At 37.2% G+C, this 22743-nt stretch overlaps 4 protein-coding genes across 15 annotated transcripts; 2 read left to right on the top strand and 2 right to left on the bottom strand.

Moving 5' to 3' along the window:
- LOC105201970 (tRNA (cytosine(72)-C(5))-methyltransferase NSUN6) lies at window positions 1-9532 on the top strand. 8 transcript variants are annotated; one of them, XM_039451971.1, is made up of 11 exons: window positions 1-195; window positions 2673-2732; window positions 3053-3108; window positions 3202-3324; window positions 3419-3541; window positions 3884-4079; window positions 4169-4331; window positions 4485-4695; window positions 4941-5231; window positions 5942-6145; window positions 8773-9532. In XM_039451971.1, exons 1-11 carry the CDS (start codon window positions 33-35, stop codon window positions 8794-8796), a joined length of 1614 nt encoding a protein of 537 aa, XP_039307905.1. In that variant the 5' UTR covers window positions 1-32; the 3' UTR covers window positions 8797-9532. The 8 variants fall into 8 exon arrangements, with proteins under 8 accessions (XP_039307905.1, XP_039307906.1, XP_025996680.2 ...); XM_039451972.1 differs by lacking the exon at window positions 8773-9532 and adding an exon at window positions 7796-8560; XM_026140895.2 differs by lacking the exon at window positions 8773-9532 and having other exon boundaries at window positions 5942-6311.
- LOC105201961 lies at window positions 6741-7901 on the bottom strand. Its single transcript, XM_039451980.1, has 4 exons — window positions 7628-7901; window positions 7365-7474; window positions 7064-7279; window positions 6741-6978 (listed from the first exon to the last, which is right to left on the bottom strand). The coding sequence occupies exons 1-4, from the start codon at window positions 7878-7880 to the stop codon at window positions 6841-6843; spliced, it is 717 nt and encodes a 238-aa protein (XP_039307914.1). The 5' UTR covers window positions 7881-7901; the 3' UTR covers window positions 6741-6840.
- On the bottom strand, window positions 8643-16582 carry LOC105201953 (pneumococcal serine-rich repeat protein). Of its 3 annotated transcripts, none has more exons than XM_026140888.2 (10): window positions 16447-16582; window positions 15280-15364; window positions 14953-15095; window positions 14609-14849; window positions 14313-14494; window positions 14082-14221; window positions 13784-13996; window positions 13314-13396; window positions 10621-13185; window positions 8643-10236 (listed from the first exon to the last, which is right to left on the bottom strand). In XM_026140888.2, the coding sequence occupies exons 2-10, from the start codon at window positions 15332-15334 to the stop codon at window positions 10139-10141; spliced, it is 3720 nt and encodes a 1239-aa protein (XP_025996673.2). In that variant the 5' UTR covers window positions 15335-15364; window positions 16447-16582; the 3' UTR covers window positions 8643-10138. The 3 variants fall into 3 exon arrangements, with proteins under 3 accessions (XP_025996673.2, XP_039307890.1, XP_025996674.2); XM_039451956.1 differs by lacking the exon at window positions 16447-16582 and adding an exon at window positions 15973-15991; XM_026140889.2 differs by lacking the exon at window positions 16447-16582 and adding an exon at window positions 15704-15930.
- Window positions 16583-16699: 117 nt separating this feature from the next.
- LOC105207825 (general transcription factor IIH subunit 2) lies at window positions 16700-20488 on the top strand. Of its 3 annotated transcripts, none has more exons than XM_026140904.2 (8): window positions 16700-16986; window positions 17617-17695; window positions 17840-18041; window positions 18225-18353; window positions 18435-18608; window positions 18837-19093; window positions 19201-19450; window positions 19693-19929. In XM_026140904.2, the coding sequence occupies exons 2-8, from the start codon at window positions 17634-17636 to the stop codon at window positions 19822-19824; spliced, it is 1206 nt and encodes a 401-aa protein (XP_025996689.1). In that variant the 5' UTR covers window positions 16700-16986; window positions 17617-17633; the 3' UTR covers window positions 19825-19929. The 3 variants fall into 3 exon arrangements, with proteins under 3 accessions (XP_025996689.1, XP_039307909.1, XP_039307908.1); XM_039451975.1 differs by lacking the exon at window positions 16700-16986 and adding an exon at window positions 17077-17100 and having other exon boundaries at window positions 19693-20488; XM_039451974.1 differs by lacking the exon at window positions 16700-16986 and adding an exon at window positions 17198-17523 and having other exon boundaries at window positions 19693-20488.
- Window positions 20489-22743: the final 2255 nt, after the last annotated feature.

Genomic DNA, 22743 nt, shown 5'->3' with positions numbered 1-22743 from the left:
TTTTCATGTTTCCGCCCTAGAGAAAAAGTTTCATGATCGACCCCCAGGAGAACAGAAAACAAACGGAAACAGTTGACGCCGTTGTTAAACGTCATTTGGATGCGCTGTCAGTGCTGCCACCATGCCACACTGATCCACGGAACGGACCCACGTTCTCGATTCGATGCTCAGCCGCTCCAGGCTCTCATTTCAGAGGTGCATATGTTTTTTTTTGTCCAGTCCACCTATTCTTCGTGTAGTCCGTGAGCTCCGCGAGATACCGATTACATTTACATATCAGGGAAGTGAGTCGCTGGTTGGCCGTGTACCAGTAAGCGTGTTTGTAATAGAGTGAAAAAGCGCGGTCAGGATTGCTGATGCAATCCTCCTTATTCCTTGTGCAAGCATATCCTGTATTCCTATTTAAGTCTTTTTGTTTCCCATATAACTATTGAAAGCAAGATAAGAAATACCTTGGTTACTATGGTCAAATCGTCCCCGCCACGTTGTTACACTGGGGACGGGTACCATTAACGTTGAGAAGAAGAACATATCAGGGAAAATGAAAGAGCAGCCCAGAGCAGCCGTCACTGTCATCAACTGTCATCAGCAACTCGGCAATCGTCCTTGTCGAGACTGGTCGAGACGTCTCGATACTTTGGAATTTAATTCGAAATTAGCAGTTGTCGCGCCTTTTTTTACATTAGACACTTGATTCGATAGATTAGATCGAGTTTCTTTCAGTTTCTCTCACATTCTCATAGTCTCACCGGCGTGCACACGTGTTTATAAGCGTCTTCTGTAACGTATCCTGGTCATCCTGGTTTAACAGCTAGTCAGCTAGGCTCTTGTGTGTGTGTGTGTGTGTGTGTGTGTGTGTGTGTGTGTGTGTGTGTGTGGAGCTAGAAGATAATATCTTTAGCACCTCGCAAATAGAATCTTCTACTCTTTTTAATTTTTTTCGCAGTAGAACAATAGATAAAGAATTGTGCGAGTTATGTGTGTATACAAAGTGAAGTAGAGTTTTGTTATTAAATTCTTTTTGGTCGATCTCACGTAACTGTATAGAGCGTAAAGAGAGAGAAAGTAACAACTATGTACGACCATGCTATAAATTTGATATCTCTAACATAACGGTATATCACAAATAATTAGTATATATATTAACAAATGTTTCAATATCCTTATGCTTATAAAATAACAAAGTAATCTTGAAAGATTTAATTAAGTTTGAGATTGCTACTATATTTCCAAATTAGTCCTTTTTTACTTTATGATAACCTGAAATACTAGAGACAGTTATATAAAAAGTTATGTTATTATTTTATGTGGTAATAATGCAGACTTATCATTTGTATTGCTTTCTTTTCTTTGTACATATGGAATTAACTTGAATCCTGCATTCTGTGTAACATGTCATTGGACAATCTCTACGTTTCATTGCTATCTTTCCAAATCAGATTCTGATGGATCAAATGGAAGGAAAATGATATAATATCATTTGTTTACCTTTATCAATATATCGATTTGTTATTTCAACAATTTATTATTACCTCTTGCCACATGGAGTACATGTTTCCAATTTAATTACTATCTTTGATATAAAGCTGTTTCACAGACGTTTCAACATTTGACAATTTGGAATCATTTTTTTTATCAGATGCAATTTGGATTTTATCAACATGTTCAGAATGTACCTTGTCTTTCAGCTTAATTATTCCCGTTACCTCATTGGACAAGTTAAATTCTGTAATTTTATTTAACATGATATACTGCTTATTCATAAAATATTTGCCACCAGGTCTATACTCTTTCCATTTTTTCTCTTTGAGTTTTTACAATAGCGTCGGTATCCAAATTATCTTCTGATTTGGATAAACAATTTAAATCACTTAATTTTGTGATAACCTGTAGAATCTGTTTCCACTATTGTAGTCAGACTACAAAATTTATTAGTTAAATTACTGAATGTTAACTGAATATTTTACATGCTGAATTTATACTTACTGTTTGCTCGAACGTTTAGATCATATTTAAATTTGATTTTGGGTTTATTAAGAAATTGTAGTTTTTCTTTCATATCTTCATTCATGTTTGTTTCTTCATCACGAAACAACACCTCTCTAACCATATTAATTTGCCTTTCCTTTTAAACACAAACACTGGATTCATAACTGACTGACCTACGTTTTATTCGTCTACACACACACACACACACACACACACACACACACACACACACACACACACACACACATTTTTTTTCTCACTCATTTTTCTACAAGTGTATAAAAAATTAAGGGACATTAACGTACCAATAAATTTTTATGATACTCAATCGTTCGACGTTTGCGTTTTTCTTCCTCCAAATTTCTTCTGGCATGACATAATTTCTAATGGAGATTTGCAGTTTCTCGGCGAACTCGATCTAAATCTAAACAAAGTTGTCGATACTTTTGCAAAGATAGGCATTTCATTTGTGGCACATTAGTCAAAACTATTGAAAACGAGTATATCATTATCGAGTATGGAGTACAAAGAACAACTGTAATAAATTATAATGTAGTGACTTGTGTTGGAATAAATTTAATTATATACCTTTGATAATTGTAAAAGTAGTTTCTTTTAATTTTAAAGCACCATTCAATGACAAATATGTGAAAAGCAAGTAGTTTATACGAACTTTTATTTAGTTGGAAGTTACTCACAAAGGATGATGTCATATTCTACCTATACAAACGTGTGTATGAACTGTGAGTCTTTGTTTCTCAATTATAAGTAACTGACTTAGTTGCTGTATAGGTATTTGAACTTTTATAACATTTATATATACGTAAGCGGTTGACATTTGTAAAATTTTACAAATGTCAACCGTTTACATATATAATCTAATTAGTCTTCAAATTCTTCGTTTCTTTCAAACATAATAACCAAATAGAAAGTTCCTAGTTAATTACATATTCCTATACTATATGTTAAAGACAAATGATACAAAGATTAAGAACATGTTTAGAATTCAGAATTCTCCATGTATTGGATCTAAAGAATACACGCTATATTAAATAAATTGTAGGTAGCGACATACATACTGTGACGATTATACCCTATTGGATGCTCAACTACTGCTCGGTAACAGAGGACAAAGAAATTACCAAGATTTATTAAGATTTTGCTTTAAGCCAAATAAAGAAAAGGAAAAGAAAAGAGGTCATGTCATTACAGGAGTTATCACATGGTTTTCCGGAAACACCCTTTAAACATAAATCTGCAATACGTGATGAATTGATAGCAGACTTGAAAAAAGCGACGACTCACGGTGAATATTTACAACAGTCTGAAATTCAGGTATTTGATAATCAATAGAAATTTGATTTTGCTATCATTGATTATCATACGAAATCAAATATTTTTCTATTAAGAAAATGAAAAAAAATTGTAGGAAAAAATCGACGCTCTTTGTAAATGGATGTGCACAGCACCTAAGAAAAGCATTTATAGATTAGATCGTTTTACGGATTATTATACGAACGATTTGGATAATTTACGCAAAGCATTGAAGCAGGTACATTGAAGAGACAAAATTTCTTATATACTATAACAATAATGATGATATTTTAATAATTTAAATATTTTCAATATTTATTCTTTTGCTCTAATAAAAATTAAGTTATCGATCCATTAGTTATTTGTTTTTTTTTCTTTTTAGTTAAATCACAGTCTAGGTACTTAAATATAATATTTCTTGTAATTTCAAAACATATTGCTAATTATTCTCCAAACTTTTTAATTTCAAAAGAAACGCGTGATTTGCCCCTTTCGTCCTGGGTATACTTGAACATTTCTATTAATTTAGGTGGGTATTTTTTTTACAAGAGAATCTTACATATACGACGTATTATGTTAGGATGACAAACCAGATCCATCTATTCACGTCTTACCTGATCTTCCAAATGGAATAGTTGCAGTCGACAGTTGGGATTCATTGGTATCTCTTGATTTGAGGAGATATCCAGATGAAATTATCGTTGACGCTATTTGTGGTGCAGCTGTGCTAAGAGGATCTCACGTTTATGCTCCTGGCATTATTGGAATGCCAAATGGTAAAATGGTCTTTCTACACGTAGAATTCTTTCTATAATTATCCATGAGAGTATCTCGTATTAAATTAAATTTGTTAAATTATTTATAGGTTTAATCATTAATACTAAAGTCAGCGTTTTCGCTGATGTCACTGGGCAATGTAAGAAAGGTTTGATCAAACCATATGCAAATAGCAACAAGGCATATTTAGGTAATGGCATTCTTCGACAAACAAGAAAAGAGTTATTTTGCAAAGTATCAAGAAATCCATGGTACGCAATAATTTCCAGTATGCACGAATTTGGAGGCTGGCTTAATTATTTACATCACGATCGTTGAAAAAACTCTTACGTCTAATTTGTAGATATCTCGTAAAAGTTAAAACTTTAAGCTAAACCTTTTACATTTTAAATTTTATCTTTCAGTGGTGTTGCAATAATTATGACTGATGTAATCTCACGAATTCCGCAATTTAATATAAATGATGAATCTTTGCGACCACATGCACTGTTGCAAAATTTGCCATCTATTATATGTAGCCTAGTTTTAAATCCTCAACCTGATGAAACGGTTTTGGACATGTGTGCTGCACCTGGTAACAAAACCACGCATATTTCCCTACTTATGAAAGGACAGGTAAGTGGTTTAAAAAAGAAAAAAGGGGGGTCTTTGTTACACAATTATGCGCGACAATTCGCGTATAACGTCACTCTACTATTATATTAACTTTTCGATTTAAATATTGGGGAGTAAGCGCGTCCATACTCTCGTATGTTTCATGGAATGATTGGAGAAAAAAAAACCAATGAATGTATGTAAAAAAACATAATAGATAATTTATTCATTGATTTTTAATTATCGTTGTGTGATATAATTTCCAGGGTACAATAATAGCTCTGGAGAAAAATCCAGGTAAAGTAAGACGATTTAAGGAAAAATGCAATGATAGAAACATAAAAATATTTTGTTACGATGCTACAAAGGCTGTCATTGCACGCGAGCACAGTTTCGTCCATACCGATGACGGACCTCCATTCGAAGAAAATTATTTCGATCGTATTCTCTTAGATACCCCATGCAGCGCGTTAGGTCAAAGACCGCAATTGTACAATACAATCACATCGGCGCAACTTCGTTCTTATATTCCCCTGCAGCGAAGTCTCTTTTCTGTTGTAAGTAAACAAATTGTCATATAAAAGCATTTGCGATATATTAGGAAAAGATGGGGGGCAAGACGGGGTACAAAAGAATGGACGATACAGCGGAAAGCATCGATACTTTCACGTACTTCCTGATTCGACGGCGTTTCTTCCGCATCTCGCAGAGATTGGCGGTACGGTAAAAGTATCGATACGCGCCGCTGCATCGCCTATATCCCTAATGGGAATTCCTTGGGGATCGTGCGATTCCAGGAATGCAGGAATTAACACGATCGAGCATATACGCGTTAGATGTGATCCTTTGATCGTTGAAAGTTACCCACGAGCGAAGAGTAGACAGCTGCGTTATTGAGTTAGATCATAATTTATAATATTCTTTTTTTTTATACAATTTTCTTATGATTTTATCTTATTTTTTCACTTTTAAAGTGTATCCCATGGAGATACCCCGTCTTACCTCACCTGTGGGACAAGATGGGGAGAAATGCTTTTTTTTATTTTTTTATTTTTTTAAAATAAAGTTTATAATCTTGGAAGATTTAATTTAATGATTATAGAGTTATATTGAAAGATTGATATCCAAAGAAATTAACAAAATGATTTGTTGATTATGAAAATTGGGCTTTTATTCATCATTAAACCTTAATTATCCCGTCTCGTCCTACCTTCCCCTATACATGTACGTATATTATTACAAGTTTCAAGTACATATTTTTCTACAGGCCGTTCGTCTTTTGAAACCAGGGGGGACATTGGTGTATAGTACCTGTACTGTCACAATAGCAGAGAACGAAGGAATTATCGCTTGGGCATTGAAGCAATTTCCAAAGTTGAAATTAGAATCTGTTAAAGATGAAATAAAAACAGACAAATATGGCATTCAGGGATATGTCATAGATGGTTTAACGAATGAGGATGCAAAGAAAGTATGTAGATTTGGTCCTGAAAGTGATTTTGTTGGATTTTTTATTGCATGCTTGAAAAAATATTCCTGAGGTAATGCAATTCATCAAGAGACTGTATACCATTCCTGTATTATACTTTACTTTAATAAAGTGTCTTCATTGAGAAAGACGACAAATTTCTATAATATTCTGGGTTGAGATCTGAAATCTAAAACCAATTATTGTCATTTTCTTCGCAAGTAATTCAATAGTAAAGAAAAGAAGTTTGAAAGTAGTATATGGAGTTGTAAAAAGGAAAAAAAAAAACGAACGTGATTGAAGAAAAAGAGAAAAAAGCCTTCTCGCGAGAAATTTCTTTTTTTGGAAATCGAACTTTTCTACGTGCCCTTTTTTTGTATTTCTAACATCGTGTTTCTAACTCTTTTTGTTTCTAATTACATATAGATACAGTAAAACGATAATTAGTGGTATTTAATGGTACTTGACGGTATTTCTGTAAGCGCAGCGAATGAGTACATCTCTCATTCTATTTCTATTCATTTATACATAACTCCATCTCCAATGATCTCTGTCGTTACCACGGAACAATTGTTGCAAATCGCATACAATGTTTCTATCTAATTTTAGAGAAAAAAAGAAAAGAGGTATAAAAGAAAAGCAGGGGGAGTTATCTGATAAAGATAAAGTTATCAAGTTTTTTTCCTTTTTCATCAAGATTATAAATTTACATGCATTCCGTGAGCATCAGGAAAGAAGTAGAGATACAAATATATGTGCTCTTGTGGTTTGAGTGTAAAATACACTGGCCATATGGCGAAAGATGGTAAAATCAGCATATTATTTTTAGTAACGTCCTAATGTGAAATAGAAACATATTTTTATTTAATTATTATTGACGATGGCTACTATTCTTGTACTATAGTAACAAAGTAATTTTACCTCGATGTGCATCGAACACCAATCTATTTCGCTCATAATGAAGAATCTTCCCTCACCACCGACATTTTTAATCATCAAGAGTAAAGTAACTTGTTCGCCTACGAGACACTCACCACAATCAAGGCTCTTCGACTTCCTATATCGCGTCATACTTTCTGTAGATGTGTTTAATGCGCTCCTATATGTATCGCTAGACTGTAAGCTTTCTTCAATTACCTTTTTAATTAAAAGAAGCATTTGTGTTATCACACAAATATTATTTCAAGAATGTTAAATTAAAAATTAGAAAATTGGGCTGTACTTCCTCACAAGAATTCGTTTGTCGATGTGGAATTTCTATAATCCATTTGGTGTTTCTCACAACTGTTGGCAATTCTTTTGGTGGATGTTGGAAATAGGGGATATTAATCACTGTGAAAATGTAACAATATTTTTTTTTTACGATATCGTATTAATTTTATCCTCTATACTTTACATGTATATTTATATGTATAGCATACTTTTCGTATAGGCAACATGTACGTGTTCCAAAGAGTTTATCGTAATAAAATTAAATTTAATTACCTCTGAATAATGGCGGATCTCGATATCCACGTAATTTAATAATTACCGGACGTCCTTGTTGTACATTTATTACTAAGGTTTCTTCGGGTTCATCCAAGATATTGCAACGAAAGAAAATAATTAATTTTACGTACATCCCTGGAATGATACTCCCCGTTTGTGTTTTAGGGTCAACCATGATAGTAAATTGAGAATAATTGGGTCTTGCCGTCAATTGGAATCTGGTTGAAGAATTGCTCGCGTTTTGTAGCATCACAACTTTCTATAATGGGAGATCGGGAAAGGGAAGAGAGAAAGAGGGGGAAGGGAGGAATCGAACATTATTTAAAAAATTACTTTCCATAATGCATACCTGGTATAATTTATTCGACTCATAGTTGCGAAATTCCACGGAGTTAGGGATTGCAATTAAGACCGTTTTTTGTAATTTTGTTTTTGAGCTTCTACTTTTCTTTGGTCGTCTAACTGACGACGGAATTGTGTGCGAGTCGACTTTTCTGAGGACGATAAAGATAATAAATGTGATACGTAACATATAATTAGTTTGAGCTATTAATATTCAAAAGTCATTGAGAGAAATATAACAAAAAAATAGAAATTTTTTAATATACCTGGCATGAAAATTTGTCATGTCATGAGGATTATAGATAAGGTAGAGGTTTTTGATAATAGGGTTTGTTGTAGGGTAACGTTTTGAAAATAGACTAATTTTTTAAAAAGTTACAATTTTACGTTTATTACATGTTAAAAACGATATCAATGGGATTATACGCGTGATGGACTTGATAATTAAACATATGACATATTCCAGCGTATTCTAAATATTCTAAACACACGAAGTAAAAATAAAACATTGTCGGCATGTAGGACGTCATTTCCCATCTTTTTTGGTTAAAATTGTTTATAAAACAAAAAAAAAAAAAAAAAAAAAAACAAAAAAAAACCAGAAAAGAGAAAGGAATAGAAGGAAAATATTAGAACCACGTTCATTTTCATTGCAGGAATCGCAAATAGATTTCGCATGAGAGAATTACAATTATTTATTTCGTACAATATATATCATATAAATAGTATGTCGGGATTAAATTTTTATTATCAGTTATTCCGTGCGTGACAGCGTCATAACTATTTTGCATATCTTACAGGATTACCTGCAACTACTCAAATAAGAACGGGTTTAATGATGGAACGCAAATCGAGATACTCCGTTCAACAACATTGTATTTTATAAGCTTTATAGGTTCAGAAATTATAAGTGTATTTCATTAGAGTGCACTTATTTATTCTATAGATAAGCACACACAGTCCATGTAATGCAATAGCAAAATTGGCTGGATGCATTAGTGTGTGTATGTATGTGTGTGTGTGAGAGAGACCTAGCTAATATTTAAGGGTGTCCCAACATAAATTTATATACATTACGCAGAGTGCATTCGATCTGCGCGAGAGATGCTCATTATCAAAATCATTTATTGCATTTAATAGATTTTATACATTGCAACTCCGTTCCTTCAAATTTTTCGTCGTCAATAAAAATGCTTATATTATATTTTCAAATGATTTAACGTTATGCCACTTTCAAACCTTTGCAACGCACATTAATGCATCCAATCAAATTTGTTATAAAACCATACGTTACGATCACGAAACAAATATGGCATACATAAACTATCAGACAGCATAATTCATATAGAAAATACATCATTTTAGTCATACTCGTGCACCTTTGAGATAAAATGAAGAAAAAGAAATTTGCGTTTTGATAAATAGTAATGCAGTATTCTTTATATTTGCTTTATATTTATATTAATTGAATGAATCCAATTTATGTCACAGGTGCATCTGACATGACCGTATCGTATCATCACCTTGGACTTTGTATGTATGGAATAAAATTTTTGTTTACCAAAGCTTATTATTGATTGGAAAATATAAAATCCCATATTATACTTTACTATTCTACAAATACAATGCTTACGTTGCCGCACATACTATAATGATATCACTGCATTAAAAGTATTGATTTTATATCTTTGTGTTTCGCTGTGCTATCCGATGTTATAAGAGTTCAACACAAAAATGGAGATGTCTGCAAATTGTTTTACAGTAAGACATTTATACATATATATGTATGTGTGTACATATACACATGCACTCTCCCCTCCCCTCCACACAAAACACGCACACATACATACATACATATGTACATACACATATATATGTATAAACGTATGTATGTATAAACACATTTCTTTTTTTTTATTTAATCTAAAATTTAGATTTTTCTTGGTGCTGATCTTTTTTTACATTATATCAGCTATCTCTTCGCCTTACAATATCTATTTTAGTCACTGAATATTAAGATGTTATCAATGTGCAATTGTACGAAGTGAACGTTCTTACATATATACAATTTACGATCACATTTTAAACGTACAATATGCGCGTAACATGCAATTCGATGCATTGCCATTGGATTTTATTAGCATATGCGCAAAATGATATCTGTGTTCACTTATCAAGTTCCAGAGCAGCGTATTGCTCTTCATCCACTTCGGTCATCATTAAATTTCCATCTGGTAAGAGGAGAACTACCCTCCTGGTTCCACCTATAAAAAGGAGAGATATCAGATGGCAATTGGAATAGGATATATTAAATATTAGGGCTGTGCGTGAAAGTATTCGATTTGGAAATCGGTTCAAGTATAATCGTTACACGGAAACAGTTCGTCCGGTTGAAGTAATCATTATTATATCGAAACAAATAATTCGGTATTGTTATTCGATTTATCGATATATTCTGATCAATAAAAATCAGTACTCTATAGTCGCACATGCATTAATTTCATATTAAAAAAAAGTCGTTTTCGTAAATGTTAAAAGTGCTGCGTGAAATAAGAATTGTAAAATTTAATCGATCTACAAGATAAATTTGATTTATCTTAAATGCAAGAGAGAGAGAGAGAGAGAGAGAGAGAGAGAGAGATTGTTACCTGGAGTGGGTTCTTCGGCTTGTACAACTTGAGCTATAACTTGTGCCTGTCCATCGTTATCCTCTTGAGTCCCAGTTACATCGGTCGCATTCGCGTTATCCATTATAGACATGACCATTGAATTTTCAGTCGGTTCTGTTCCATCCTCCTTTACGTAAAACTGGGGCGTGAGATTAACTTGATCAGGGATCAGTTGTGCTACAGCTTCGGCGACTGCATGGTCCAACGTTAAGACCGAGCCATCGTCTCCTTGCTGCTCGGTGGTGACGTATACACATTGTTGCTCACCATCGGCATGTGTCACGAGGAGAGTCTGTCCATCCTCGCCTTGGCCCGCGACTTGATAGACGACGCCGGCGTGGTCGGCTATAGTAACCAGATTGGACGCGTCGTCCGTCGTTGCTTTTCTCTCTTCCGAGATCTTTTCATCGTTTTTAACGTCTGTCGATGTCACAGACATAGTAACGGTAGACGTTGTCGGAACTGTCGACAATGCCGTAGTAATCGATGTTTCAGCAGAGCTAGGAGCAACGGTTTCTGTCAAAGGTGTTGCTGTGGATACGGTCGCCGCTACTGTAGAAGCGGTATCGTCCAAACAAGGTAAATCGGGTGCAGGTATCGTTACATTCGACAGATTAATCTGTGCCGTTTCGCTGGCTTGGACGATAGTGCCGGTTGTTCCGCCGGGACTCATCTCGACTCTCATAATTCCACCGCTTTCGGTGAGCGAGTCAAGGGAGGGTAAAACCAATTCGGCAGCAGCAGTCGTAGCGATCGTGGTAGTCGCAGCTGTAGTAATGGTGCTGTTTGCGGCGGTGGCGGTGACGACGACGACGGCGGCGGCAGCGGTGGCGGTGGCGGTGGCGGCGGCGGCGGCGGTGGTGGTGGTAGTAATAGTACCGGTATGGGCGTTGGCCGCGACGACAGTCGTAGCCGTAGCGTCCGCTGTCACAGTTTCGGACGCGTTAGTAGCTGTTTTGGCCACACTCGAGTTTGCTGTTGCCGTTGCTTCACCAGGTGTTTCAGATTCGCCTGGTTGCTCGATCGGTTCACCGTCCGGCCCAATTATGCGTCCCGTCAGAGGGCATAACGTAAACGGACGCGGTGGGCTGTCGGGCTCTGGAGCAGTGATAACATCTGCCTCGGAAGGAGGGGGAAGATCCGGCTCGCCTTCGCTACTGCTCTCCTCCGAGCCAACTTCGTGGAATTCCATGTGAAGTCCATCACCTTCCGCTAATTTGCTTTCCTTAGGAGGTTTGGTTCCTGCCTGAGCTATCGTCGAAGGTGTCTCGGTACCTACTTTCGCCTTGCCTCGTCCCGCAACGGCACGAGCACCTGCCAAAAGTCCACGACCACCCGGTTTAATTATGCCTGCTGCCTCTTGAGCTTTTCTCTTTGCCATTAATAACTTTTGCTGTGGAGATAACAACGACTGTGTCTTAGCCACTGACGTCTTCGGAGACGGTTTTGTTTGTTGCTGTTGCGATTGTTGTTGCTGCACTGGGCTAGTACCAGTTTTGATCACTTGTTTCGATTGCGGAGATGTCGCTAGCATTGTAAATTTTGGCCTAATTTGCGTTACCGTGCCAGCGGCAACCGGCGAAACAGCCTGCTGCTGGTGCTGCGTGCCAGCGACAACCGTCGTTGTACGCTTCTGCAACATCGGACGCGTCGTCACTTGCGTCTGAATCTGTCTCGGTGCCGGTGCCCTGACGGGTGAGCGAATCGTACCAAGAACGCTAGTTGCCGTCGTCGGGCGCAATGTCGGTCTAGGTAGCAAGGGACGACCGTCTACCGTTCGCTGAGGCGTGACAGAAGCAGGTCTCGTGCCCGTAGTTATTCGCGGCTGCAAGGTTATCGGTGTCGGCACTGCAGTCACGACATGTATCTGTTGCAATTGCGACGGATCCGGTTTCGGTTGTATCTTTATAGGTTCGTTCTTTTGCACGCTGCCCCCCACCTTTGGTGTAACGGCCTTAGAGGTGACCACTTTCATTTGCGTTACCACTTGACTCCCGTCTATCTTCGAGACGACTTTTACAGGGGTCATCGAATTGGATTGCGACGTCGAGATTACTTGTTTCCTTATTACGTTGGAATTATCTCGATTTGGAACCATTACAACATTTTGCGTCGTCGGAGATCCTTTGACCGCTAGTTTTCCACTGGGGGACGAGTTCAATTTGATGATACCATCTTTTCGTGACATAACGTACAAACCGGAAGCCAAATTCGGCATTTGTTTGGGATCGACTTTAACAACTCCCTTAGCGCTAGCCACTAAAACGGGCGGCTGGCTAGATTTCGTTCCATCTGGAGATTGTAAGCCCAATGACGTTGCCAGATCGCTGGATGAAATCGAGGCTCTGTTGGATCCATTGGATTGCGCGTTAGCGCGATTGAATGCACGTTGAATCATGTCGCTACGGCCGATCAGTCTCTCATCTTCAGATTCCCCAGTCCATTCGTCGTCGCTACCCGTGTCACCTTTCGTTCTCTTCGCTGCGCTGCTTCCACCTTCTTCCGAATCACTTTCCGAATCGTCGATTCTCCTTTTACCCAATACTACATTTCCACACAAGAGTATTAATTGAGATACATCAATTAGTTGCAGAAATATTAATTAATGTCGATTGCGATATGTCATTGTGGTGTATTAAATATGTACATTGTTTAAATGGATTAATACATACGTTCGTTATCCTCGTCTTTCATTGAGCCACACCATTGCTTCACTTGATCCATCGCTTTTGATTTACTAGACCGCATCGGACGTCTGCGTATATGCAACATAATTGAGTTGCATTGAGTATAATTTGCAATAAATTATAGATGGTGAATAAAATTATATTATGTAGAGTGCGATCAAGGCACAGCTGACGCTACAGAAATGCTTTTTCGTCGACCGATTTGTAAAAACTTTTTGTTTTAATTGGTTAGGCAAATGTCGAAAGCATTTGTAGGTTCGTTTGCATGCTCCAATGCTCAAATATTCTTATCTCAGTCTAGAGCACTCTAATACGTTTGCCGCAAACGTATCGAAGCGCGTTGGAGTGAGGAGCATGTTGGAGCATGTGACACGAACAAATCTTGCAACATCAAATTGACTGCATTCGTAATGACATTTGTAAAATGGCTGATTGAAACATGTAAAATCGCTCACCCCGCTTGAGCCGCCGTGCTTGGTCCAGGCTTACTAGCCTCGACTTTTATCACTGATTTTTGCGCCGGCAAACTAGCACGCCCGACGACTCTCGTGTTAGACTGCTGTTGCGCTGCTTTAAGCTCCTTTTGCTTAGCGAGATTCCGCTCAAATTCTTCCAACATATTTTTGCAAGTTGCTACAGCCTCTGCAGACTCCCATGTATTGTTTTCCCTACAAATTATATATATTTAATAAGACGTTTTTTTCAAACTCTTGAAAAAGAAAGGTACGTGCGATCAATGGAAAATATACCCACTGCGAATAGCCATCCCATTTAATTAAATATTCCGAACACCTCTTTTTTGGATTAAAACGTTTGGCTAAAATTTTTTCGACGACATATTCTTCGGTGCTCAAATCTGCGTCTTCCTCAGTAGCTGCCTTGCCAGTTTTACTCTGCAAAAATATTTAAGTAAATGAAACAACAATATTAAAATTATATTTTGCCAAACTTTACAAACAGATAACATAAAATAACATGTAATACTTTGGGCTTGATCGATGGCTTCAGTCGTGGTTTCGGTTTTTCTTTCTTATCCACTTCAATTTCCATCGATTCACTCTTGTTTATTTTTATTTCCGGTGATTTCACAGTATCCTTTTTAGTTTCTCTCGTTTCCTCTGGTTGCCCATTTCTGATGACTTTACGAACTATTATCGGTTTGGTACCTGCAAAGTAATGGGGAAAAAGTATAGATGATGCAAAGTTTATTCTTATTTATAAATACATACGCATCCTTTTTTTCTTTCTCCATGTGCAGAATTCTTATTTCTCAATCTTACCTTCGGCGTTGGTACTCGATTGAATTTGTATCGGAGTATCCTGCATCTTTGCGTTACTAATTTTTGTAAAAGTTTGTATAGTTTTCCCTGCAGTGACCCACGTTTCCTTCACATGAGTATCCATCTCGCACCACTTCTGATATAATTTCCATGGACTAGGCGTATCCTTGTCCGAACCTTCTTGTTGAACTTGTGTATTTTTCCATAACAAAAATGCCCATACCTGTGCTTTTTGTCCATTCTACAAATAAATCAAACTTTATAGCACACTGACAGTAATCATTTACCATGTTACAGATGTTGTTTGTGTAAAGAGTTGAAAAATTCAAGATATAGATACAAACGTCATTAAGTTCACGAAAATGTGATGCTTTGGAGCAGACTCCTTCCTTTGTACGATGCTCTTGAAACTCTTCCATAAAATGAAAGACAGAATGACACTGTCCACATACCAGTACATCTAACCGTCCCATCTCCTCTTGTGCCGCTGATAAAGCAGAAAAGAAATTGAAAATGACATGGGAACGATTCAAGATTTTAACAAAATATAAAAGAGGATAAAATATTTATTATTTCATCTTTTGTATATGGTCTTTCATCAAACAAAAATCTTTAAATTGATGTCTGAATAATGTAAAATCTGAAAATGTAACGATTTGAATAACAATTACCTTTAATGACAGTGGGTTTGTTACCGATGGCTGAAGGGCCATCGTCTCCTTCCATTTTGTATAAACTTGTTTAACAATCTCTCTTCTAAAAATTAAATAACAGCATCGTTAATAGACAATTTCAAGAAATAAGAAGCTTCTGCATGGAATGCACGTACTATCAATGACAAAAAGAACAAGAAGGAGAGGTATGAGATAGATAGATAGATAAAGCGAGAGAAGGCAGAAAAAAACGAAAAAATTAAAAAAAAAAATAAATCTGTCACGCGGGAAGTGGCCAAAAGAGCCAAATTTCGCGCTCCGTGACGAGAAAAGCGAAGCGCACTCTAAAGCGCAAGGCGATGCATTTTCTCCCCCTTTTTTTTCTTTCTAAGAAAGAGGTATTTGCTTCTACCAGGGCAAACACGGCGATTCGTACACGCACCTCGCTCTCGCGTATCACGCGCGATAGAAGTGTAGTCTAACCAGAGTTACGTTCAAGATTGTCCGTCGTTAATAACATTTAAATTAAACGTATTCCCGCACAGTGGCAAAGCATAAGTCGAGAGTGTCGAGACGACTGGGCGTAGGACGTACGACACGATGCGCGATTGTAAACGGGACCAGAGAGAGAGAGAGAGAGAGAGAGAGAGAAAGAGAGTCAGGCGAAGACGCGTGAGTTATGGACGACGAAGAGTCAACACTCGCGCGCACTTGTTCCCGCCATCGTCCCATCGAGCGGCGGCATCTTCTCAAATCTCACGTTACTAACGAGCGAGAATATTTTTCAATCGAAAGATTCAAGACCGGTATCCGGTTGCCGGCTGCACTGGCGCCGTTCTCTTTATCATCGTTACTATAGAAGTCGTAATTATAATTATCGTTATCATTATTAGTGTCGTCGCTGTCGTGGTAGCGGTGGTCGTGGTCGTAGTCGTAGTAGTCATCGTCATCGTCGTCACCAGCGGTACCGCGCGCGCGGTGCTGTCGTCGAGGTAAGCTCGACGACTCCTCTGTCTCTCGCGAGCAAGCCGATGCTCGTCAAAGATGGCTCTCGTCGCCGAGCGACTTCTCTACGAGCTACTCACTTCCTGTCTTTACGTGAACGCTTTCTGAACACCTCGTGGGAGCACGCGTGAACGCGATTAACGTTACGGTCGCGAAAGCGAATCGGCGATATTGACTTACATGCAACGAAACTGGCGAACGGCTAGATTGTTCTCAGCCTGGAAAATTGCTGGTCGTCGCGCAAGACGGAACGAAAACAGCACAGCGACCGTGAGCGATCGCGTCGGCCGACAGTGGCGCCATGGCGGCGGCGGCGGCGGCGGCGGTAGTAGGTAGCGGCGGCCTCCCGTCTGCTCCCGTCTCCCCGGTCTCCCCAGATCACCCGTCCCAGGCCCGCCGTCCACCGCCGTCTCACGTCTCTGCCCCCGGTCACATACACTGGCTGCCCTCTACCCGTGCCCGGCATGCAATCTTGCCTTGCCACCCTGACTCCCGGCTCCCGGCTCCCGGCTGCCTCAGTGCATCAGTGCCCGGTTCCGGTATGCACCGGTATGCTATGTTTCGACGTGTTCCGATAGTTTCGACTCCGATAGTTCGATCAGACTCGCTCCGTGGTGTGGCACCAGGCCACCCGCCACCCAGGCCACCAGGAACACTCCGACATTCGGCAACTACTTCGGGACATTCGGGCTCGCACTGTGCACAAGAGAGTCTCGTCAGGTGAGAACGACGCTGCTGTCTCTCTGCTCTCCGCGGTGGAGAGCATCGGAGAGCATTTTCCCGCCGCTTGCCACGACTCTCGCGTCAACCTATCCGGAGCACGGATTTTCGCGGGTAACTTATTAAAATCCACGCGATATACCGCGAAACGCGGAAATATTTGCAAAAACTATTCGATATATCGATTGGTTGCGATATACTGAATTTTATTTCGTGCCTGAGCTTACCTTCTATTCGCAATTGAATCGAGTTTTTACAAATCTCTTTGCTTTCAACCTCTGACGCGAGAACCAGTCATCAAGCTTTAATCTTTTAACTCTTCTTCGATCCATTCTACGATGCTTCCGCTACAGGAATGCTGGATCGGCCGTTGTAACGTAGCGCGTGCGGTTACGACTTACAAACCACATGAATCTTATCGTCTTCTTTTTTTTATCATCCAAGATTCAGCGATAATCTTCGAAGATTCGCTTTAAAATGTTAACATTTATCGCGGTATAAACAAATATTCTTTTGCAACAAGTCACGCAATTACGTGTACGCAGACGCGCATAAAATTAATTCGTATACTCATTTTTTATTTTTTATCCTTGTAATGATCGTTTCCTCTTTCACTCGTATGTTAAATAGTTCGTCTCGAAAAATAAATGGCGGAGGAAGAGTCCGAGGAAAAAGAGTACCGTTGGGAGACTGGTTATGAAAAGACGTGGTATGTATTTTTTTATCCCTTACATATCTGTACACATTTAATAGCAAATTAAAATATCTAAATAAAACTTTTATATCTCTCTTTTATCGATGTAACGTAACGATCCGTAATACAATTGTATTACTTATTGTTTGGGATTTGTAGGGAAGCGATCAAGGAAGATGACCATGGCTTGTTGGAAGCTTCCGTCGCAGATATTATTCACAATGCTAAGAGAAAACGTCAGTTGGAAAGAAAACAAGGTGCCAGGCTAGGAATGATGAGGCATCTCTATGTTATCTTAGATGCTTCCGAATCCATGTCCAGTCAAGATTTGAAGCCAACCCGCTTTCTATGCTCTCTAAAGGTATGGCTAAAGAATACATGTACAACACCATAATGATTTTCCTGTAGGTGTGATGCATTAAGTATATAATTTATATAATCTTAACTAGAGTATATATTTATTAAATAATTAATATTTAATTATTAAATTATAAATTATTTAATTATTAAATAATTAATATTTAATTATTATATTTCTCTTAAGCTTTTGGAAGACTTTATCGAAGAATTTTTCTATCAAAATCCCATAAGTCAATTAGGTGTAATTATAACTAGAAACAAAAGAGCTGAGAAAGTTAGTGATTTGGCTGGTAACTCAAAGAAGCATATTAAGGTAATTAATTTTGTTACTTTATTCCCATATCCTGAATATTTTGCATCCCTTTATATCTTAATCTTACCATCTATTTTATAGGAATTGCAAGTGTTACAACAAACTACAGTAGGCGGCGAACCTTCTTTGCAAAATTCTTTAGAATTAGCTACAAAGTTATTAAAATTATTACCGTCTCACGCTAGTAAAGAAATATTGGTAATCATAGGAGCCTTGACTACATGTGATCCTGGAGACATTAATGAAACGATTCGAGTATGCCCCCCTCTCTCTCTCTCTCACACACACACACACACACACACACACACACACACACACACACACACACACACACACACACACTCACACTCACACTCACTCACTCACTCACTCATTCACTCACTCACTCATTCACTCACTCACTCATTCACTCAGTAAACTGTGTGCGTGTGTGGTAATGTAGAAAATATATATATCTTTCTCAATATTTTGCGTTTGTTTTAGAATATGAAATTGGATGGTATTAGGTGTAGCGTAATAGGATTGGCCGCTGAATTGTACATCTGTAAACGAATGGCGAATCTCACCGGTGGCGAACACAGCGTTGCGCTCGATGATAAGCATTACAAGGAGCAATTGAATGCACATATAGATCCTCCGCCTGCTGCAACACGATTAGATGCAGCGCTTGTAAAAATGGGGTTTCCTCATCATGCTTTACATTCTAGTGCACCAGATACATCTATGACAGTGTGTATGTGGTAAGTGTACGAATCAGAATAACATGTTTTATCAGATTCATGTTTGACTGGTATTTTGATTATTTTATTTTTACTATGTTTGCATGTATTTTCTATTTTTTTTACAGCCATGCACAAAATTCCGATGAGCCGGTTAAACTTATGACTACTGGCTATCTTTGTCCTCAATGTCTCAGTAAACATTGTGAGCTTCCCGTGGAATGTAGAGCTTGTGGTCTTACTTTGGTATCTGCTCCACATTTAGCACGATCGTATCATTATCTATTTCCTGTTGATCCTTTTAAAGAAATTGCATCTGAGAGCGATCATTCTTTTTGCTTTGGCTGTCAAAAAGCTCTTGCTCAAAAAGATAAAAAGGTAATGTAATTCCTTCTATACACTATTATAAAATTTATAGAAAATTTGTATCAAAGCTTGTGAAAAATTGGACAAATGTTTAGCAAAGAATAACATGTTTTAAATTTTCCAACATATAACATGATATAATACAATTGAAATAAATAATATTGGGCAGTTTCCAATCACAGAAGAGATCAATTTAGCTAATGTTTGAACATTTTAGATATTACGTCAAGAATATCATGTGTATTTTTTTCTAGGTATATACATGCGGAAAGTGTAATCAAACATTTTGTTTAGACTGTGAAATATTTATTCACGAGATATTGCATACGTGTCCTGGTTGTGCGATAAATCCTGAAACATACAAAAAGTCTACAGATAGATCTTAAAATAATCTATTTAGAGTAAATTCTGCCATAAATCAAAAACTGTTATAGAGCAACCAAAATTGTGTTACATAATATATTATAATAATTAAATTAATTTTATGATAATTTTATTGGTTTTGTATTAACATAATTAACATTTTACAGTCCACGTATATATTAATAATCGTTGCATTATCTGACTGATACAAATTATGATACCGCTATGATACGAATTGATCCGACTTTTTATCGTAAACACTTGGCGTTATAAAAGCACTATTATTATGAAAGTTAAAATATTTTGTTTTTAAATAAGATTAATATTCTTATATCGCGACAGTATTATGCCGATAGCGGATCGTAAAGTGTTAATTTAGTTGCAAGTTTGCAAACTGCATTCATCATTTGTTTACAGACGGACAATTCAGCAACCCTACTATTTGATATTAGAATTTTCAAACAAATTCTAAGATAGAATGTTTTTGAAGCAAATTTGCGAATATTGGATGAATCTCTCTCTCTCTCTTTCTCTTTCTGTGCTATATTTTTTACTGGCGTAAAGCTATTACAATTTCAATCTTCTTCTTTATAATCATTTCCAAAGAATTTTGCATGGAAGATTCACCGTAGTGAATTGCTGTTGTAATACTGACATTTTCCATAAATACAAACAATAAGAATATAATAATTATTAAATTATTTATACACAATTGGAACAGAATAGACAAACTAGAAACATTATTTTTCATAAAAGAATAATTTCAAGTAATTAACTCAAGTTAAAAAAAGAGATTACGATAATTGATACCAACCTGTTTATTGGATAAATAAAAATTATAATAAAATTATAATATATTAAAGTGTGCACAAGTACACACTTATATATACAGGATATGTTCGGTAACCATACTATCTCTCATAAATAGAGCGGGTTAAACTGACAATGAGTAGAAAAGTTGTCTGCTACTTTGCAAACTTTGAAATATTGAATGAGATATTAAAAAATATCAAATAGTTCGCTCAAAGGTCTCGGCTCACAGATACGCAAGCAAGCATCGCGGGCGAGATACGATCGAGAATTCCTCGATAGCAAAATGCGCCCACGGTGGCAGCAGATTCATAGTCATCGTGTCCGCAATAAGCTTGGCATCTGTCGGCAAAGCGTGTGTTGACACGTTATGTCAGCAGATTGGTGGCAAAAATCGAGCAGGATCTGCACTGATGTATACAGGCGTGCGGGCAATGTGACGGCAGACTAATGGCAAAAAACAAGTATGAGTTGCATTTCGTGCTCGATTTCTGCGGCCAATCTGCCGACAAAGCATGGCCAACAGGCTTTGTTTTATTTTTGACGGTAGTTTGTCGACAACACCGGGTAATACAGACATTGTATGCAATTTGTTGTCACTCTGTCGTTAAAAGTTGATAGTACGCCGTGCGCGAAGTTTGATTCTGCACGCTTGGCTATCTGATTGTTTATAAATTACGCGCTGCTTCTGCATTGACCATACAGAAGCAACGCGTAATAATTGTGTCGTCCGTAGAGCACACCATCGGACATCTTTCTGCCAGTAATGATAAGTGGCGGGCATATGTTTTGCAGATTTTTATTATTTAATTATTTAATATCTCTTGATTCTTTTGAAGTTTATAAAATGGCAGAGGACCTTTTCGTTCACAAGAAAAAGCCGCGACCAGTGCATCATCGATTATTTTAATAAAATTTTAAGGGTATGTATGCACTCTTTTTTTGTTACAACTTTTAGTTTTTTTATAAGGTCTATAAGGTTTTTCTGTAACGGTATTATATAGATGCTGGAAATATTTAATCGTCATTTTCTCGAGAATGCCTAATTTTGGCACCTTACGGCTTTACTGTAGCAAATGTGTGAGTGCATACTACAAACCCATAAAATTTTATTAAAATAATCGGTGATGCACTGGTTGCGATGCGACTCCCCTTGTTAGTTTAATCTGCTCTATCTATATACGAGAGATTGTGTATTATCTACACATATCGCCCTCCCACACATAGATCTCTTACTATTGATGTTTATTGTATACTATCGAACATCCTGCACAAGAAAATTGTAATAAATATATATTTATATAAACATCTGTATCAAATAACAGGTTTGTATGTGTGTGTGTGTGTGTATGTGTGGGAGGGGGGGGGGAATATGTATTCTATTATATATCAAAAACATTAAGAATATTTTTTAAGAACTCGTAGAAAAAGAGAAACATATTTTTTTTCTTTGCACGGGCGACCTGTAATTTTAATTTTCCATCTATATTCGTTTTTTTGACATTCATAGTCTGTACATATGGATCTGTCGTATCGCACGCTATTTTTTCTACTTTGAAGTATTTATACAAATCTGAAAAAATATACGGAACATCTGTCAATTTTGTAGTCGATGATTTCATAGTTATTTTGATGACGATTGTTTATCAAATATATTGGATTGTGTCCGCGGTAAGTCCGTGCGGATTTTCAAACAAAATTTGTATGAAAAATTTTTTTAGTTAAAAATAATTTTAATCTGTAATATATGCACTATTATTTTTTACAATACTTTTTTAATTCCTCTCTCGTAAAAGTCCTGACTTTTTTTGGCGAAGAAGCTGTCCAAGTGGTTTATGAAGCGTTCCAAAAAAGCAAAGTTCAAATCATTAAAAGAGTTTTGCAGCGACCGAAATAAATGACAATCGGAGGGTGCAATATCGGGAGAATACGGTGGATGAGACAAAACATCTCAAACTCCAATAATTTTTGCCGAGTTTGGAAATTTGTATGAGGTCTAATGTTATCACGATGGAAAACGACGCTCTTTCTATTGATTAATTCCGGACACTTTTTGCCGGTTTCTATCTTTAATTGATCCAACTGCAAACCGTACTTTTTCAAATTGTTCGTTTGATTGTCTGGTAGTTTAC

The sequence above is a fragment of the Solenopsis invicta genome, chromosome 7 (assembly GCF_016802725.1).
Source record: "Solenopsis invicta isolate M01_SB chromosome 7, UNIL_Sinv_3.0, whole genome shotgun sequence".
Lineage (NCBI taxonomy): Eukaryota > Metazoa > Arthropoda > Insecta > Hymenoptera > Formicidae > Solenopsis > Solenopsis invicta.
This window is presented reverse-complemented; position numbering and strand designations above follow the sequence as displayed.

Coding starts and splice junctions, on each gene's coding strand:
- LOC105201953 (XM_026140888.2), bottom strand. CDS start 15,334: ATGGAAGGAGACGATGGCCCTTCAGCCATCGGTAACAAACCCACTGTC. Junction 14,850..14,952: donor ATTTTCGTGAACTTAATGAC/GTTTGTATCTAT, acceptor ATTTATTTGTAG/AATGGACAAAAAGCACAGGT. Junction 13,397..13,783: donor AGCACGGCGGCTCAAGCGGG/GTGAGCGATTTT, acceptor GCATATACGCAG/ACGTCCGATGCGGTCTAGTA.
- LOC105201961 (XM_039451980.1), bottom strand. CDS start 7,880: ATGCTACAAAACGCGAGCAATTCTTCAACCAGATTCCAATTGACGGCA. Junction 7,280..7,364: donor AAACGAATTCTTGTGAGGAA/GTACAGCCCAAT, acceptor TTAATTAAAAAG/GTAATTGAAGAAAGCTTACA. Junction 6,979..7,063: donor GGTGTTCGATGCACATCGAG/GTAAAATTACTT, acceptor ATTTCACATTAG/GACGTTACTAAAAATAATAT.
- LOC105207825 (XM_039451975.1), top strand. CDS start 17,634: ATGGCGGAGGAAGAGTCCGAGGAAAAAGAGTACCGTTGGGAGACTGGT. Junction 18,354..18,434: donor ACTCAAAGAAGCATATTAAG/GTAATTAATTTT, acceptor TCTATTTTATAG/GAATTGCAAGTGTTACAACA. Junction 19,094..19,200: donor TCTATGACAGTGTGTATGTG/GTAAGTGTACGA, acceptor TTTTTTTTACAG/CCATGCACAAAATTCCGATG.
- LOC105201970 (XM_026140895.2), top strand. CDS start 33: ATGATCGACCCCCAGGAGAACAGAAAACAAACGGAAACAGTTGACGCC. Junction 196..2,672: donor TCCAGGCTCTCATTTCAGAG/GTGCATATGTTT, acceptor ACTTTTATTTAG/TTGGAAGTTACTCACAAAGG. Junction 3,542..3,883: donor TACGCAAAGCATTGAAGCAG/GTACATTGAAGA, acceptor GTATTATGTTAG/GATGACAAACCAGATCCATC.